This window comes from Acanthochromis polyacanthus, chromosome 19, assembly GCF_021347895.1.
Source record: "Acanthochromis polyacanthus isolate Apoly-LR-REF ecotype Palm Island chromosome 19, KAUST_Apoly_ChrSc, whole genome shotgun sequence".
Lineage (NCBI taxonomy): Eukaryota > Metazoa > Chordata > Actinopteri > Pomacentridae > Acanthochromis > Acanthochromis polyacanthus.
The window spans coordinates 11,718,231-11,735,440 of NC_067131.1; the positions used below are offsets into that span (position 1 = coordinate 11,718,231).

The 17,210-nt window shown below is 38.5% G+C and overlaps 1 protein-coding gene across 1 annotated transcript in view; it reads left to right on the forward strand.

Annotated features, from left to right (window-relative positions):
• The window catches only part of plce1 (phospholipase C, epsilon 1), an 86,535-nt gene extending 74,707 nt beyond the window's left edge, over positions 1–11,828 (forward strand). Inside the window, 8 exon segments of the mRNA XM_051939588.1 lie at positions 130–391; positions 1,351–1,469; positions 1,795–1,923; positions 2,081–2,278; positions 2,509–2,712; positions 3,663–3,875; positions 4,583–4,797; positions 6,802–11,828. Of these exon segments, the coding sequence (XP_051795548.1) occupies positions 130–391; positions 1,351–1,469; positions 1,795–1,923; positions 2,081–2,278; positions 2,509–2,712; positions 3,663–3,875; positions 4,583–4,753 (1,296 nt within the window). The 3' untranslated portion in view covers positions 4,754–4,797; positions 6,802–11,828.
• Positions 11,829–17,210: the final 5,382 nt, after the last annotated feature.

The following is a 17,210-nucleotide window of genomic DNA, read 5'->3' on the forward strand; positions in this document are numbered from 1 at the left end:
TGTTGGAAAGTCTGGCCTTTCATTAAACGAGCAAAAGATGAGCTTAATTTAGAGAGCAGTTGCAAGTGTTGTTCAGACATAGTGTGAATGTTGGTGCTCATTCGTTTGCCGTCTTTATTTTCTCCTCAGATTGTTTCTGGTCAGAATGTTTGTCCCGCTAACAGCGCTGGCAGCCCCTGCATCGAGGTGGACGTTCTCGGCATGCCCATCGACAGCTGCCACTTCCGTACCAAACCCATCCACCGCAACACCCTCAACCCCATGTGGAGCGAGCACTTTCAGTTCACTGTGCACTTTGAAGAGATGTGTTTCCTGAGGTTTGCCGTGGTGGAGAACAACAGCTCCCAGACAACAGCTCAGAGGACTCTGCCTCTAAAAGCCCTCAAATCAGGCAAGAATCCCAGATAGTGTACGGCTAGTCTACCATAGTACTAACTTCCTCCCACAGTCCTAGAACATGCAGAGGGTAATTGGTCATTCTAAATTGTCCTTTGGCGTGAATGTGAGTGTGATTGTTTGTCTTTATGTGTAGCCCTGTGATAGACTGGCAACCTGTCCAGGGTGTCATCTGCCTTCACCTTAAGTCAGCCGGGATAGGCTCCAGCACCCCCATGACCCTAATGAAGATGAAGCGGTGTATAGATAATGGATGGATAGTTGTGTGATAACCGTTGCTCTAGAGGTGAAGCCTGCCTATGCTTCAGCTCTGGAGGAGCTCACTGTACTCATTAAAACCACAGATGATTTGCTGGCTCTGTGTGGCACTTGCAGAAATTTATTAAACTAATTTGACAAAAGCTTGTGTGAAGTTGTGTGGGCAGGTACATCGATCAAGTTAGTGCCGCTGGAGCGTGTCGCTGCCAGAGTGAAAAGATGTGGCAAATCAGCTCCAACTGGCAAATCAGGAAATGGATTAATCAAGTCCTGCAAGAGTTGTTTTGGTTCTGAAACTTCAGTAGAATCAGATCTGATACATAGATAAGCTATATCTAAGGCCCATAGTCCTGTCATTGATGGTTGAAGGTTGTTGTTGATTTCCATAGCAAAGGGGGTTTTGAAAACATTCGCCCGCAGATAGTGAAAGTGAAAGAGAATGCTGCTTGAAATGTGCAGAAGAAATGGCTGGCTTATACCCACAGTCTACATCTAGTCAGTCAGACTAGTGTAAAACTGATTAAAGGTCTGATCTTACCTGTAGAAGGGAATTTAATACACCAAAAATCAAATATACAACTCACCCTGTCTTAAGGTGCAACAAATATTTGAATCTTAAATGCTTTCACGATAATAGCACTAGTTGGTAATGGATAAGGTATATCCTAAATCTGTTTTTCGCTGTCTGTGTTTCAGGTTACAGACACGTCCAGTTGAGGACGCAGCATAACGAGCCACTTGAAGTGTCCAGTTTATTTATCTACAGCCGCAGAAATGAGGAAGGTCCCACAGGGGGCGCTACACCCTCATCCATGGTAAGCCTCGTTCAGACCAAGTGCTGAGGTAGCAAGAGTTCAGATTAGGTTTGATCGCTTAACTGCACTTTTAAAACTTCAAAACCTTCTCAATGACACACACTTATTAATATTTAAACACGGTAGACGGCAGTCCAAGAATGTTCAAAAGAAATCCTGCTGGCACCGTCAGCAACAGCATAACTTTGAATCCTGTTCGCTCTGGCTCCGCTTTATCAGGCTCTCTGAGGAGAAAGTAAGAAAGACTGCCTGATAAAGCAGAAATGTCACGTCAGTGTGTTTCATAATGACCTGCTGCTGTGCACCTCTCCTGCTCTCCACACAGCTGTTCGTTTCAGAAGACAAGCATGCGTCCCAGCAGCACAGGGTGACAGTGCACGGAGCTCCTGGTCCTGAACCCTTCACAGTTTTCAGTGTTACAGAGCAGACCACTGCCAAACAGCTGCTGGACATGGTTAGTATTGTAGACAAAGATTTATGATGTTTGAATAATGTAGTTGCAGGTCCAGCAGAGGAAAGTCTCATGTGCACATTTAGTTTTGTGTTAAGAGATTTGTATTAGTCATGTGTCATGCATACCTTACGTTTCGCCTCTCGTCTCGTCTCCGCAGGTTCTGGCATCAGCAGGAAACCCGTCAGAGTGCTTCTTGTGTGAGGAGAAGGTTCCTCTGTTGAAGGAGCGCAGCGAGGTGAAGCGCTGTGCTCAGTTTCGCTGTCTAGCACCTGAGGAGGAGGTTGTCAGGCTGGTCTGCAGCTGGAGCACCGAGGAGGGATATGTGGGGAGAATCTGCCTCAAAACCAGAGAGGAGGTGAACATGAAGCAAACTAATGCCTTCAGCAGATTTGGTCACTTAACCAGCATCTGAACTCATGTCAAAGTAGACATTATGATCATAATAAGTGTGTCATTACTATCACAAAAAACAGCTTTTTTGTAAGTCCTATTATGTAGAGTCTGGCTCCCCCTTGTGGTTTTCTCATGCAAGTCATGTTTTCTGCTCAGATGTATAACTTTAGTGCTAATATGTTTTGATTGCAGAACCTAAATGAAAAAAACACAGTGCTGGAGGGAGAGGAGGACATGACTGTGGGATGCAGAGAAGGAGCAGGAGGATGCGTGGGAGGAGGAGGAGGAGGAGAAGACGACATGTTTTTTGTCCAGGTTCACGAGGTTTCACCAGAACAGCCTCACACTGTGATCAAGGCCCCACGGTACAGCACTGCTCAGGACATCATACAGCAGGTGAGTGGAGGAAGTGTCCTAATGTAGCCCCTTTAACCCTTAGCAGTAAGCTTCAGAGGCATGTTTCCTTTAAATTACCAACATTTCACCATTAATCACATCCAGAAACTGTAAAAACAGAAAAAAAAAAATGTTGGACTTTTAAGCTTCGGACAGTCCTTAAAGTAGTCATCTGTTATGTGCCGTTTTGACTGAAAACTTACCAAACCTAGGCTTAAAATGGAGATATTTAAACCAAATCTTTTTATTCTGTATGTTTCATTTTAGAATTTGCCATAAATATAGCATTTGTTTTATTTGTTTCTTATAAAAACAAAAAAAATGTGCACTTCCTGATGCAGCCATGAAGCCATTAGTGCCTCACCTGCAACTAACAGTTGTGACAAAAATTGAGGGGCTTTTCTAATGAATCGGGCTGAACTGCAGGCTGTTTACTCAGAACACGTAGGAAACTAGTATGGAATCAAATAAAATAGTAAAATATATATAGAATGTAGAATTTCAAAAATTTCTTTCTGGTATTGATAACACCTCAAGAAAAAAATCATTGTACATGTTGATTTCATTCTCTTTTTTTTCAATTTTTGTAAATTAAATGATCAGAAACAAATCTAGTTTCACATTTGCTTTTTATATCATTTACGACATAGCTTTGTTGTCTCTATGTCTAGCCATGCTTGTGCTGTTTCCAAAGGGGTGCTGGACTTTCTATTGCAGTGAAAAATGAACCCGCAGTGTATAAAAATGTGACGGAAAATAAGTCTAGCTGCTTGGGATTCAGAGGGTTAAAAATAATTAAAGTTAAATAGTTTTCAATAATACATATTATATTATGTTATAAAGGCAAACTTTCTGGATACAGTAGAAGCTGCACATTTTTGTACTTCTCTGTTTTTGTTCTCTTTTGTTATGTCTGTTAATTTCCTGTCTACTTGTTTCTTTTCGACCAGACCCTGTCAAAGGCTAAGTATTCCTACAGTATCCTTTCTAATCCCAACCCCTGTGACTACGTCTTGATGGAGGAGGTGACCAAGGATGCCGGCTCTAAGAAATCTTCCGCCACTAAGCCTGTTCAGCGAATGCTGCTGGATCACGAGTGCGTCTACCAGGCTCAGAACCGCTGGCGGGGCGCCGGAAAGTTCATTCTCAAACTCAAAGAGCAGGTAGCTCTAAACATGATTACCTATTTCCAGCTCTAGAGACTTTCTAGTGTTTGTTTTTAATTTATTTTTCCTGCATTCATGTGCATTACTGCTTGAAGCATATTGTACTTTTCTAGTGTTGTAGTTTTGTGAGACAACCACTGTTGGATTAAAAGTCTACCATGAAGTGTGTTAATTTAATCCTGGTACTTTTGTATTTGCAAACATGAGCTCGAAACCATGATCAAACAGCTTTGCATGTGCTTGAAAGAACTGCTTCAGTGCCTGTTTTTCTAATATGCTGTTCTGTATTTTAACACAACTTGTATCTTTTGCCTGTTGCTTATTGCTCCATTTGCTTTCAGTGTCTTTTATGTGCTGTGCTGCTGGTCTGTTTTTGTTTTCATATTTTTTATGTCGTGTAATACTATTTTTTAATGTATTTATTCAATTTTGTGTTGATGCTGTATATTCTAATTCTGCCAGCATTTTATTTATTCATCAGCCTCTTACGCTGGAGGTCTTTTACTGTGAAGCCTTGAAAATAATGTGTTTAACCGCCGTGCCTTGCCGAATAAAGGTTAAATGATTTTGCCAGCTCTGTTTATTTAGGGTTTGATTTTCAAATGTTTGCTCAGCCTGTTATCTGCCTGTAAGATCTACTCAAAACTGACTGGCGCCGTGTGTCTTATGGCGTTTTCTTAACACAAATCCGTTCATGTTTCCAGGTGGTGATGCGGGAGGACAACAAAAAGAAAGCCATTTCCTTCACCAGCGAGCTCAAGAAGCTGACCAGTCGCAGTCGCAGCATGACGACTGGCGGCGGAGTGGACGGTCCTGCCCAGAGTAAGGATGATCGAGCTGCATGCTGTGTGGCTCTGACTGAGCTCCAGGAGTGAGGCTCACACTCTGCCTGCTGCCTGTGCATGGAAAGGCAACAGAGGTACCGTATGTTGTCTCTAACCTCTAACATTATGCAAGGAGAACTCACTGTTAGCAGAATAAGTTTAAGGTGCCAGACTTGTTGGCAAACTACAGGCAGGTTATGGATGGAACATTAGCAAATGTTGACAGATTAGAGATGCATGTGCAACATTTGAAATATTTGATGTGTTAAACATTGGAGTGGAGTTTTGGTGAGATGTCTCTGATCAAGCATTTTTGTCACACATGGGAAACACTGGTATTCAAAAAACAAAGAGTTCTGATTTTTGGTCCGAAATATGGTGATAAAAATGTGACGGACCGTATAAAGATAAATCCCTTAGTTAAAGGTGACATCAGAAATTTTCTCAACCTCGCACGTACTGTTTACATCGAACAGATGTGTACTGCTTTCTTCCTCAGAAACATTTGCAAATGCCTGTTTTGCTTAAAGTTTAAAATCTGCATCATTTAGATCTTAATGCTCAACAGAGCAACGGGTGATCAAAACTTGCGCACGGTACCTTTAATGAAGAATTAGATTTTTAATATCTTAAATAGACTGAAGCAGCACCTAAGGCCGGAGATAATAACAGGCATAAAGAGTGCAGATAATGGAGTGTTTCCATAAGACACTGAGAAGACCTTTGTCAAGGAAAACCTCCCTCTTGTATGACATTGTGGAAAAGGATTTTGAAGTGAATTAATCCTAATTACAGACTTTGCCACAAAGGAAGGTCATATTAGGCTAAGTGTGCAATTTGTCAGCTATGAAAGGGGTCTGTAATCAGCACCTTGGTGGGCACATTTCAGCTGAAAAGCCATTTAGCAGCTCTGAAGAGACAAACTCGTCACCAAAGTGCAGGTGGAGCAAAATGTAACATGAAGCAGAACGTTCAAGACAAAGAGGGATTTGACAGAAGTATGTCAAATCAAAGCAACCTGCTATGATTTCGAATTTTAATTGATTAGAGTCCGTTCACATAATTTATTTTCATTCATCACCATATTTACGTAGCAATATCTTTACACATAGAACCAGTGGTCTACCTGTGTTGTGTGGCAGCACCACATCATGTGTGTGTTGTTATTAGAGCTAGAGTGTGGGACTTTTGATGCAGTATAGCAGAGTTTTAAATCTGGTATCTGTGGCGACATTTAGGGATGAGTGAACATAATATGAGGATGTTTTGAGGTAGAATCCTGCGCTACGATCTACACCACAACAGATTTAGTCGAACTCCTGATCACATGATCAGCCAATTACCCGGACACTAATCCTGTTGCTTCAACTCAAGGCTGAAGGTCCAATTTATAAATCTTAGCGTCCGATTTTTGCTCTGATTTAATTCTGAAAGTGACCAAAGTGGTGTTTCGTACGTCTGCTGCTTTGACTCTTCTTCAAGGAAGATGGTTCATTGGCCACTATGCTGTCATCTGTCTAGAAATAAGTTACACCTCCAGGATGTAAATGAGCATCATCCAGGATCACAACCAATTACACTTTCCAATCACACTTTGGATTAATTAATGTGGAGTTAGAAAAGTTTTGGACAGTTGCTCTGAAAAGCAGATCATACGCCAAGTTAAGACTGTCTACATATAGAATTGTCACATCGCCCTGACCATTATTTCCTCTGTAGCACACCAGTGTTGGTGCGTGTCGATGAGGGTAATGGTTGGTTTGCAAAGGCTTGAAATGAAGAGCAACTGTAGCTACAGAGACAATGTAAGCTACAAGAAATAAGAGTATGGAGGAGCCTTGGACAGAAAACCTTCTAAGAAAAGTTTTGAAGGCTCTGCATAATAAAGAAGCTCAGTGTTCAGATGAAGGATTACACTCGAGGCCAATGTCATAAAAATGCATCGAAAGGAAAGACAAAACTTCCACACTTCAGGTTTAAGTGTTTTGCTGTGTTTTGAATGCATTAATGTGGTACCTCTGTCTTTCTTTGAACTCAAACTTAGTTTTTTAATTATAAACTACCAGAAATTGTGCAAATAAATAACATCTCCTCTGCAGGGTATCTGTCTGCAGCCGCAGGTCTGAAGGCTTGGGTGACAGACGGCAGAGTTGGGGCAGGAAGGTTCTTACTGTCCTCCTCCTCCTCCTCCTCCTCGTCATCCTTCAGGGGGCAGCTCCACCTTCCCACCTCTTCTCTGACCCTACCGACCTGGAAGCTTCACCTCCTCAGGAACTGGAAGATCCACAAATGAGATCCAGAGAAAGAGAGAGACTTGCGCTGACTTACTTCTAAACTCGGAGGATCCCCCCCCTTTTTTCCATGAGAGGCGAGATGTTTCAGTGAGGCTCTGATGAATTGTGGAATTCTGGGATACGATTCTCTCGTGAAGCGTCCTGCCTTGTGTTATTTGAGCAAGTTGAGGACAGGAGTCGATTCAAGCCCTATTATCGGGTTTAGGTGACAGATGTTCAGCTCCTTTTGCTTGGTTGAATGATGAACAGGAGGTTGGAAATCCCTCCTGGTGGTCATGTGGGTCGGTAGTTCCAGCTCTTGCAGTTTGGCTCCGTAAGGGTCCAGAGTACCAGGGGCAGCTGTTTTTATTGAAGTCATCATTGACATAAAATAGCATTCTCCTGTTTTTGATGAGCAGGAGGTAGAAAATAAACATTTCCCTGAGTCACATGCAAAGGATGTAGAGTTTGCTTTGATGTGCCAGTATTTTTATTGCAAGGAATTGACACAAAAAACTAGTTTTAAAAGTAGAATTGGCTGCTAAATGGCCTTTGGATTTATTGAGAAACTGAACCACAAACTATTTTGATTGTTTGTTATCCCCTTTAGGCTTGAAGGACAATTACAAATCTGGCTACACAAGTGGTCCAGCACGTTTTGGATGATTATATGCTGCGTTTTGTTCAAAGTAAACTCATAAACTACCCCTTTGCATCCAGTAGATGGAGGGAGATCTGCTTGGAAAAAGTAAAAAGGAGGGAAGTAGGAGAGTCTGAATTCCTCTCTCTCTTTCTGAGGTTTGGGCTCTTTTGGTTGAGGGCATTGTGAAGGCTGGCAAGCTGGCTTGTTTGGTTCTTTTCTTACTGTTCCAGTTTCACAGTACTGTAAGGGCACATGCTTTGGGGGCAGTGCAGGTGGGCAACGCTCACACAAAGAGGCAACAACGTGAGACACCCCATTCACAAGTTTCCATTCTTTTCTAAATATTCTGTGACGGAAGCAGCGAGGCTTTAGGCGATTTCTCTGACACTACCGTCTCTGCCCTGAAGGTGACAATACATAAGCAGCATTCTAAAGCAGTGTAGGTGTGCAATATTAACCTCTACAGGGGCAACTGTGGAACAACTTCGTATCACAGTTGTTGGTAAAGTTGTTCAACGTTGCTTTAAAATGTTGTAACACTGCCTTGAACTTTTGTAGCTGCATCTCCTGGGATGATCTGCTTTGTTTCAGAAAGTGTCTTAGGGCTGCCATCACTGTCCACAGGTCAATATGTCGACTAGCATCTTATCTTTCCAACCAAACCGATGAGCTCTTATTTGAGTTACTTAAAAAAAGTTCAATTCATAAATAGGATGGTGTCAAAAACATTTTACACCTGATACAACACTAGATCACAAGAAGAAAGAACTGTTGCTGAATACTGGCCCAGTTACAGTTTAATCTAAAACAGTTGCATCAAGTCACAAGGTTACGACCAGACATTTGATTGGAGCTTTCTTTATTTAAGGTTTTCAAATGTCAAAATATCCCCTCTATGAGATATGACTTGATACAAAAAAAAAGAAAGACATTTGACTATTTCCTGCAATTTCTTCCATCGTTTGAAAGCAACAGTTGATGATTTTCAGCTCTAAGATCCTTTTTGGAAAACAGCCTGGTCTTCTTCCAAGAGCATTTTGCACATTTTGTTTTTCCTTTTGCTGTTGTCTCGGTGGTTTTTTTTTTGTTGTGTTCCTGTCCGACTCACGACAGACACTCGATTGTTATGAGATGGTCAGAATTTCTTGTTTTTAAATTATGATCATTGTATTTATTACTTTTAATTTCAGCCCAATTTAGTGTTGGAAAAAAAAGCACAAGACACACAAGGTTTGGAGTCCAAACTTGAAATTTCACTCGCAAAAATAACTTTCTTAACGACAGAATGAATTTTATTTCTGTTTAATTTACTGGCCTGGATTTACTGTGCTTGATTTTCTTAAAAACAATATCTTTATAGATTACTAGTATTGATTGATTGTCATTAATGATTGTAGATTGTAGGATCAACTTTCTTTCAGAATGTAGTAAAACTTGATTCATTTGGGGCCACTTTCCCCCTTTTTCTCTGCTAACAAGTGACATTTCCATATTCAGAGAAATATTTTTTAAAAATGTAGATATTTTTCTCCTCTTATTTGGCATTTTAGTTATTGATATCTATATTTTCCCTCTAATGTTGCCTTGCTGAAACATAAGGAGCCCTATTAAAAATGTTTGAGTCTACAGGATATTTTTTTTAGGTGAGTTGATGGTTAAAATGAAGCCTGGGGAAAAAACACACACATTTGTGAGTAACTGAAAAAGTGTTCTGAACGCATTCCTGTTAGATTGAATCTGGTTAAAAAAAAGTTACATGGGTATAAAGAAGTACATTAGGCCAGTTTAAAGCCACATTCCAACATACAGACTGAAAATGTGCGTTTAAAGAAACTGCAAACACTAAATTTGTGAAAACAGGACGCCAAATGTCATGACTTGTAGGCATTTTGATAAGTGCGGCCACGCTCCAGAAGTGATTTTAGGTTTTCGTCCTTGTACATTTGTTTGTCTTTGGGTGAAACTTTGCTCTGTGCCAAGTAATGAGTTTGAATTTGAGTGCAATAGTGAAGGTCTGTCACGTCAACTCTTCATTTTTTTTATCGTCTATAGATAGATTTGACTTCTGCTCATTTTTTTTTTTTTAAACAGTCGACCTTGAATTGTTTAAATTTGTCAAAACTGATATCGTTCACGGACACGGATTATCTTCCGTCAGTGGTACAGCAGTAGGACGGTCCCTAAGGCTGATGGTAATTAAGGTAAATGAGACTGTGATCCCAGAAACCACAACTCTGTGTCAATGATAATTAAGCTGTAATCCTTTTATCCGGTCGGGCTTTTGTTATTATAGATGATTAGAATTTAAACACCGAGGCATGCCAAACGATAATATTTCATAAAGTGTTCATTATCTACAACCAGCATGCCTGGATAGAAGCGATATCAGCTGAAATAAGTGTGTGACTCCACACAGGAAGGGACATTTTTCTGTTTAAACTGTAAATCTGTGAGCTGTCTGCTTTGTCACTTCATCTACTTTTCCTTCTTTCTAACCTGTAGACCTCATTTTCTGAATGTAATATTTCTTAACGTGTCGACAACCTGAGACAAATGTGTGTTTGGAAGTTATTTATTTTAATGTGAAGCCCTGGTTGGCATTTATCTGTTGTTTGTGTGTACGTTTCTGTAAGTAGTTTTGTGTGTTTTTTTTTTAATTTATTTCAGTATGTGAGAAGGGGGAAGTCTACAGCCCCGATGTTACTCAAACTTATTTAGATATGTAAAGAAATATTTTACTTTATGTGTAAAATATTCAGCATTGTATTCATACTTCTGGCATGTTATTCTGCAGATACACGGCAGCATCTTTTATTTTTCGTGAATGTGGACGAAATCTGACAACTTTGTTTTGCATTTTGGTGTATATCCATTATATCCACTGAATATGACGTGTTCGCTGCCTGTTGGCCGCGTTTCATCTTTAGCACTCCATGAAAATGTCCAGTATACCCTTGAACACCCACTATCTGTGTTTAACATGACCGTCAAGTGAACATTTGTCTATTTACTTGAATTTTTAAATGGTTGATAATTGGTGGACTTGTCATATACCAGGATCACAATAAAGATGCAAATACTTAACGCTGCTGCAAATCAAAGTGTTTGAGTATATTCATTCAAGAACTGTACATGAGTATTCCTGTTTTGTGCTACCTAATACCTAAATATTGTACTTCTAATTCTACTCCCTAAATGCCCTGTTGTATATTTTGATCAGATCAGTTATTTGCTTTCGATCCCCTTTCAGCAAACACTTGGCGACAATGGGGAGGAAAAAACTCCTTGTTAGCAGGGAGGAAAGAAAAAAACCTCTGGCAGAACCAGACTCAGGCCTCGACTGGTTGGGGTGAAACCGTTACAAAGATCAACAGACACAGAAATGGAGCAGTTGAAAGTGTTTAAAGTCGCCTTTTCGTTTGGAGCATTAACAAATATATCAGCAATCTGGCAATCTTGTTAAAGTTAAAGGTCGCAAGGATTTAAGTCAGTACCAGCAGATTCTTGTGAACAATGTTCAAGAATCAGTGACAAAGTTGAAGTTGCACCGGGGCTGGATGCTTCAACAAGACAACGCCCCTAAACACTGCTCAAATTCTACTCAGGCATTCATGCAGAGGAAAAAGTACAACATTCTGGAATGGCCATCTCAATCCCCAGACCTGAATATTATTGAAAATCTGTGGTTTGATTTAAAGCAGGCTGTCCATGTTCGGAAACCATCAAATCTGACTGAACTGGAGATGTTTTGTAAAGAAGAATGGTCAAAAATACCTTCAACCAGAATCCAGACCCTCATAGGAAGCTATAGGAAGCGTTTAGGGTGTTGTTTCTGCAAAAGGAGGTTCTACTAAATATTGATGTAATTTTCCTGTTGGGGTGCCCAAATTTATGCACCTGCCAATTTTTGCTTAAATAATTATTGCACACTTTCTGTAAATCCTATAAACTTCATTTCACTTCATATATATCACTGTGTTCATCTGCTATAAGATAAATGTATCTGAAATTGCTGATCCGAACAGCCAGTGATTTATAAAGGAAAATCTTGAAAATTATCGGGTGGCCAAACTTTTGCATACCACTGTAAATTTTTTTATTTCTATTTTTAATTGTATTTATTTATTGTCTTCTTTGTTTTTAATTCTTGTGAAGCACTTTGTGTTGTTCTGCATTAAAGGGGTATACAAATAAAGTTTGAAGTTTGAAATTGTGATGTTTTAGTGACATTTTGGACGACATACTAAACTAACGTTTTTTTGTAACATTTTGGACCACATGCTAAACTATGATGTTTTCATCATTGGACGACACACTAAACGATGGTGTTTTTATCATATTTTGGACGACATACAGAAGTATGACGTTTTGGAAGACATACAAGACGATGATGTTTTTTTTTCCACATTTTGGACGGCATACTGAACTATGACGTTTTTATCATAATTTGGACGGCATACAAAGTATGACCTTTTTTCGACATTTTGGATGACACACTAAACTATGACGTTTTTTTTCCACATTTTGGACGACACACTAAATTATGACTTTGTCATATTTTGGACGACATACTAAACTCACTGTTTTGTCACATTATGGACGACATACTAAAAGATGAGTTTTTTCCCACAATTAAAAAAAATACTAAACTATGACATTTTTGTCATATTTTGGGCGAAATATGAAACTGTGACTTTTTTCCCACATTTTGGACAAAATACTATGACGTTTTAGTGACGTTTTGGACGACATACTAAAGTGAGATGTTTTTGTCACATTTTGGACGACATACTAAACTATGATGTTTTAGTGACATTTTGGACGACATACTAACTGTGATGTTTTTGTCATATTTTGGAGCACATACTAAACTATGACGTTTTTGTCATATTTTGCAAGACATACCAATCTATCAGTTTATTCTATCTGCTTCAACTATAATACGTTGTCCAAAAATGAACAAAGAAACGTCATAGTTTAGCCTGTCGTCCAAAAATGTACAAAAAACGTCATAGTTGAGTATGTCATCCAGAACAGGACAAAAAAACGTCATTTTTGTACAAAACCGGACCAAAATATATGTTGTCCAAAAATGTACAAAAAGCGTCATAGTTGAGTATGTCATCCAGAACAGGACAAAAAAAACGTCATTTTTGTACAAAACCAGACCAAAATGTATGTTGTCCAAAAATGGACAAATAACGTCATAGTTTAGTATGTCGTCGGGAAATGCACACAAAAAACGTCATTTTTTATTTTGTCCATTTTCGGACGACATACTAAACTATGAATTTTTTGTCCATTTTCAGACGTCATTTTGTCCCGAAAATGGACAAAAACATCATAGTTTAGTATGACGTCCGAAAATGGACAAAAAACATCATAGTTAAGTATGATGTCCGAAAATGGACAAAAAAAGTCATACTTTAGCATGTCGTCCGAAAATGGACAAAGTTTAGTATGTCGTCCGAAAATGGACAAAGTTTAGTATGTCGTCCGAAAATGGACAAACAATGTCATAGTTTAGTATGTCGCCCAAAAATGGACAAAGTTTAGTTTGTCGTTCGAAAATGGACAAAAAAGTCATATTTTATTATGATGTCCGAAAATGGACAAAAAAAGGTCATAGTTTAGTATGTCGCCTGAAAATGGACAAAGTTTAGTATGTCATCCAAAAATGGACAAAAAACGTCATAGTATAGTATGTCGTCCGAAAATGGACAAAAGACGTCATAGTATAGTATGTCGTCCGAAAATGGACAAAAAAGTCATAGTTTAGTATGTCGTCCGAAAATGGACAAAGTTTGGTATGTCGTCCGAAAATGGAAAAAAAAAACGTCATACTTTAGTATGTCGTCAGGAAATGCACAAAAAACGTCATTTTTTGTTCAAAAATGTACATAGATTTTTACGGCCTTCTTTTTTAAAGTATTTTGTTTTTCCCTTGATTGTGACAGTAGCAGTGAAAAATGACAGGAAATGGGAAGAAGACATGCAATAAATGGCCACAGGAAGGAATTGAACCCAGACCCCAGAGACCAGCTCCTGAACAGGGGTCCCTCACTTAACCCGATGAGCTATACAGGACCTCTTTTACAACCTTCTTTACATTTATTTGTATCTATAGTATGTCGTGTGGAAATGGAAAAAAAACGTCATCGCTATTACCTCCACCAAGGAGGTTATGTGACACCCGGCGTCTGTCTGTCTGTTAGCAAGCTACCTCAAGAACGCCTGGGCAGACTCACATGAAATTTTGAAGGAATGTAGACTATGGTAAGAGGAAGAGCTGATTTAATTTTGGTGGCAATCCGGAAAGGATCCTGGATTCTGGATCACTTTGAATTTTTTACTTAGCAGTTTTAGTATGTGGTCCAAAATGTGACAAAAACATCATAGGTGAGTATGTCGTCCAAAAAATTGGAGCAAGGTGTCCGGATAGCTCAACTGATTAAGAAGATGTTTCATAAACAGAACTGTGTCAGAGACACAGGTTCAATTCCAGCTAATGATCCTGTACTGCATGGGTTTCCTGTTTTCCTCTCTATCCTTGGCGGAGGTCTGCACTCTCTGAGTGCTTTTCGAGTTCAGTATGACGTCCCAAGATGGAGAAAAAAGTCATAGTTTAGTATGACGGACAAAAAACATCATAGTTTAGTATGATGTCCGAAAATGGACAAAAAACGTCATAGTTTAGTATGTCGTCCGAAAATGGAAAAAAATGTCATGTTTTTGTATGCCATCCTAAAATGGACAAAAAAAGTCATAGTTTAGTATGTTGTCCGACGATGGACAAAAAACGTCATTTCTTGCCCGAAAATGGACAAAAAAGTCATAGTTTAGTGTGATGTCGGAAAATTGACAAAAAACATCATAGTTTAGTATGACGTCCGAAAATGGACAAAAAACGTCATAGTTTAGTATGTCGTCCGAAAATGGAAAAAAATGTCATGTTTTTGTATGCCATCCTAAAATGGACAAAAAAAGTCATAGTTTAGTATGTTGTCCGACGATGGACAAAAAACGTCATTTCTTGCCCGAAAATGGACAAAAAAGTCATAGTTTAGTGTGATGTCGGAAAATTGACAAAAAACATCATCGTTTAGTATGACGTCCGAAAATGGACAAAAAAGTCATAGTTTAGTATGATGTCGAAAAATTGACAAAAAACGTCATAGTTTAGTATGACGTCCGAAAATGGACAAAAAAACGTCATAGTTTAGTATGTCGTCCGAAAATGGACAAAAATGTCATGTTTTTGTATGCCATCCTAAAATGGACAAAAACAGTCATAGTTTAGTATGTTGTCCGACGATGGACAAAAAACGTCATTTCTTGCCCGAAAATGGACAAAAAAGTCACAGTATAGTATGATGTCGGAAAATTGACAAAAAACATCATAGTTTAGTATGACGTCCGGAAATGGACAAAAAAGTCATACTTTAGCCTGTCATCAGAAAATGGACAAAAACGTCATAGTTCAGTATGTCGTCCAAAAATAGACTAAAAGCGTCATAGTTTAGTATGTTGCCCGAAAATGGACAAAAAAGTCATAGTTTCGTATGACATCCAAAAATGGAGAAAAAACGTCATAGTTTAGTATGTCGTCCAAAAATGGACAAAAACGTCATGTTTTCGTATGCCATCCTAAAATGGATAAAAAACGTCATAGTTTAGTATGTTGTCCGAAAATGGACAAAAAACGTCATTTCTTGCCCGAAAATGGACAAAAATGTCATAGTTTAATATGACGTCCAAAAATGGACAAAAATGTCATAGTTTAGCATGTCCTCCGAAAATGGACAAAGTTTAGTATGTCGTCTGAAAATGGACAAAAACGTCATAGTTTAGTATGTCACCCAAAAATGGACAAAGTTTAGTTTGTCGTTCGAAAATGGACAAAAAAGTCATATTTATTATGATGTCCGAAAATGGACAAAAAATGTCATCGTTTAGTATGTCGCCCGAAAATGGACAAAGTTTAGTATGTCATCTGAAAATGGACAAAAAACGTCATAGTTTAGTATGACGTCCGAAAATGGACAAAATACATCATAGTTTAGTATGTGCTCCGAAAATGGACAAAGTTTAATATGTTTTCCGAAAATGGACAAAAAACATCAGAGTTTAGTATGTCGTCCGAAAATGGACAAAAAACGTCATAGTTTAGTCTGTCGTCCAAAAATGGACAAAAAAGTCATAGTTTAGTATGATGTCCGAAAATGAACAGAAAACGTCATAGTTTAGTCTGTCGTCCAAAAATGGACAAAAAAGTCATAGTTTAGGATGCCGTCCGAAAATGGACATAGTTTAGTATGTCGTCCGAAAATGGACAAAAAACGTCATAGTTTAGTTTGTCGTCCAAAAATGGACAAAAAGTCACAGTTTAGTATGATGTCCGAAAATGGACAAAAAATGTCATAGTTTAGTATGTCATCCGAAAATGGACAAAGTTTTGTATGTCGTCCGAAAATGGACAAAAAACGTCATACTTTAGTATGTCGTCGGGAAATGGACAAAAAAGTCATAGTTTAGTATGATGTCCGAAAATGAACAAAAAACGTCATAGTTTAGTATGATGGACAAAAATGTCATATTTTTGTATGCCATCCTAAAATGGACAAAAAAAGTCATACGTTAGCCTGTCATCAGAAAATGGACAAAAACGTCATAGTTCAGTATGTCGTCCAAAAATAGACTAAAAGCGTCATAGTTTAGTATGTTGCCCGAAAATGGACAAAAAAGTCATAGTTTCGTATGACATCCAAAAATGGAGAAAAAACGTCATAGTTTAGTATGATGTCCGAAAATGGACAAAAGACATCATTTCTTGCCCGAAAATGGACAAAAATGTCATAGTTTAGTATGACGTCCAAAAATGGACAAAAATGTCATAGTTTAGCATGTCCTCCGAAAATGGACAAAGTTTAGTATGTCGTCTGAAAATGGACAAAAACGTCATAGTTTAGTATGTCACCCAAAAATGGACAAAGTTTAGTTTGTCGTTCGAAAATGGACAAAAAAGTCATATTTATTATGATGTCCAAAAATGGACAAAAAATGTCATAGTTTAGTATGTTGTCCGAAAATGGACAAAAAACGTCATTTCTTGCCCGAAAATGGACAAAAATGTCATAGTTTAGTATGACATCCAAAAATGTACAAAAATGTCATAGTTTAGCATGTCCTCCGAAAATGGACAAAGTTTAGTATGTCGTCTGAAAATGGACAAAAACGTCATAGTTTAGTATGTCACCCAAAAATGGACAAAGTTTAGTTTGTCGTTCGAAAATGGACAAAAAAGTCATATTTATTATGATGTCCAAAAATGGACAAAAAATGTCATCGTTTAGTATGTCGCCCGAAAATGGACAAAGTTTGGTATGTCATCTGAAAATGGACAAAAAACGTCATAGTTTAGTATGACGTCCGAAAATGGACAAAATACATCATAGTTTAGTATGTCGCCCGAAAATGGACAAAGTTTAGTATGTCATCTGAAAATGGACAAAAAACGTCATAGTTTAGTATGACGTCCGAAAATGGACAAAATACATCATAGTTTAGTATGTGCTCCGAAAATGGACAAAGT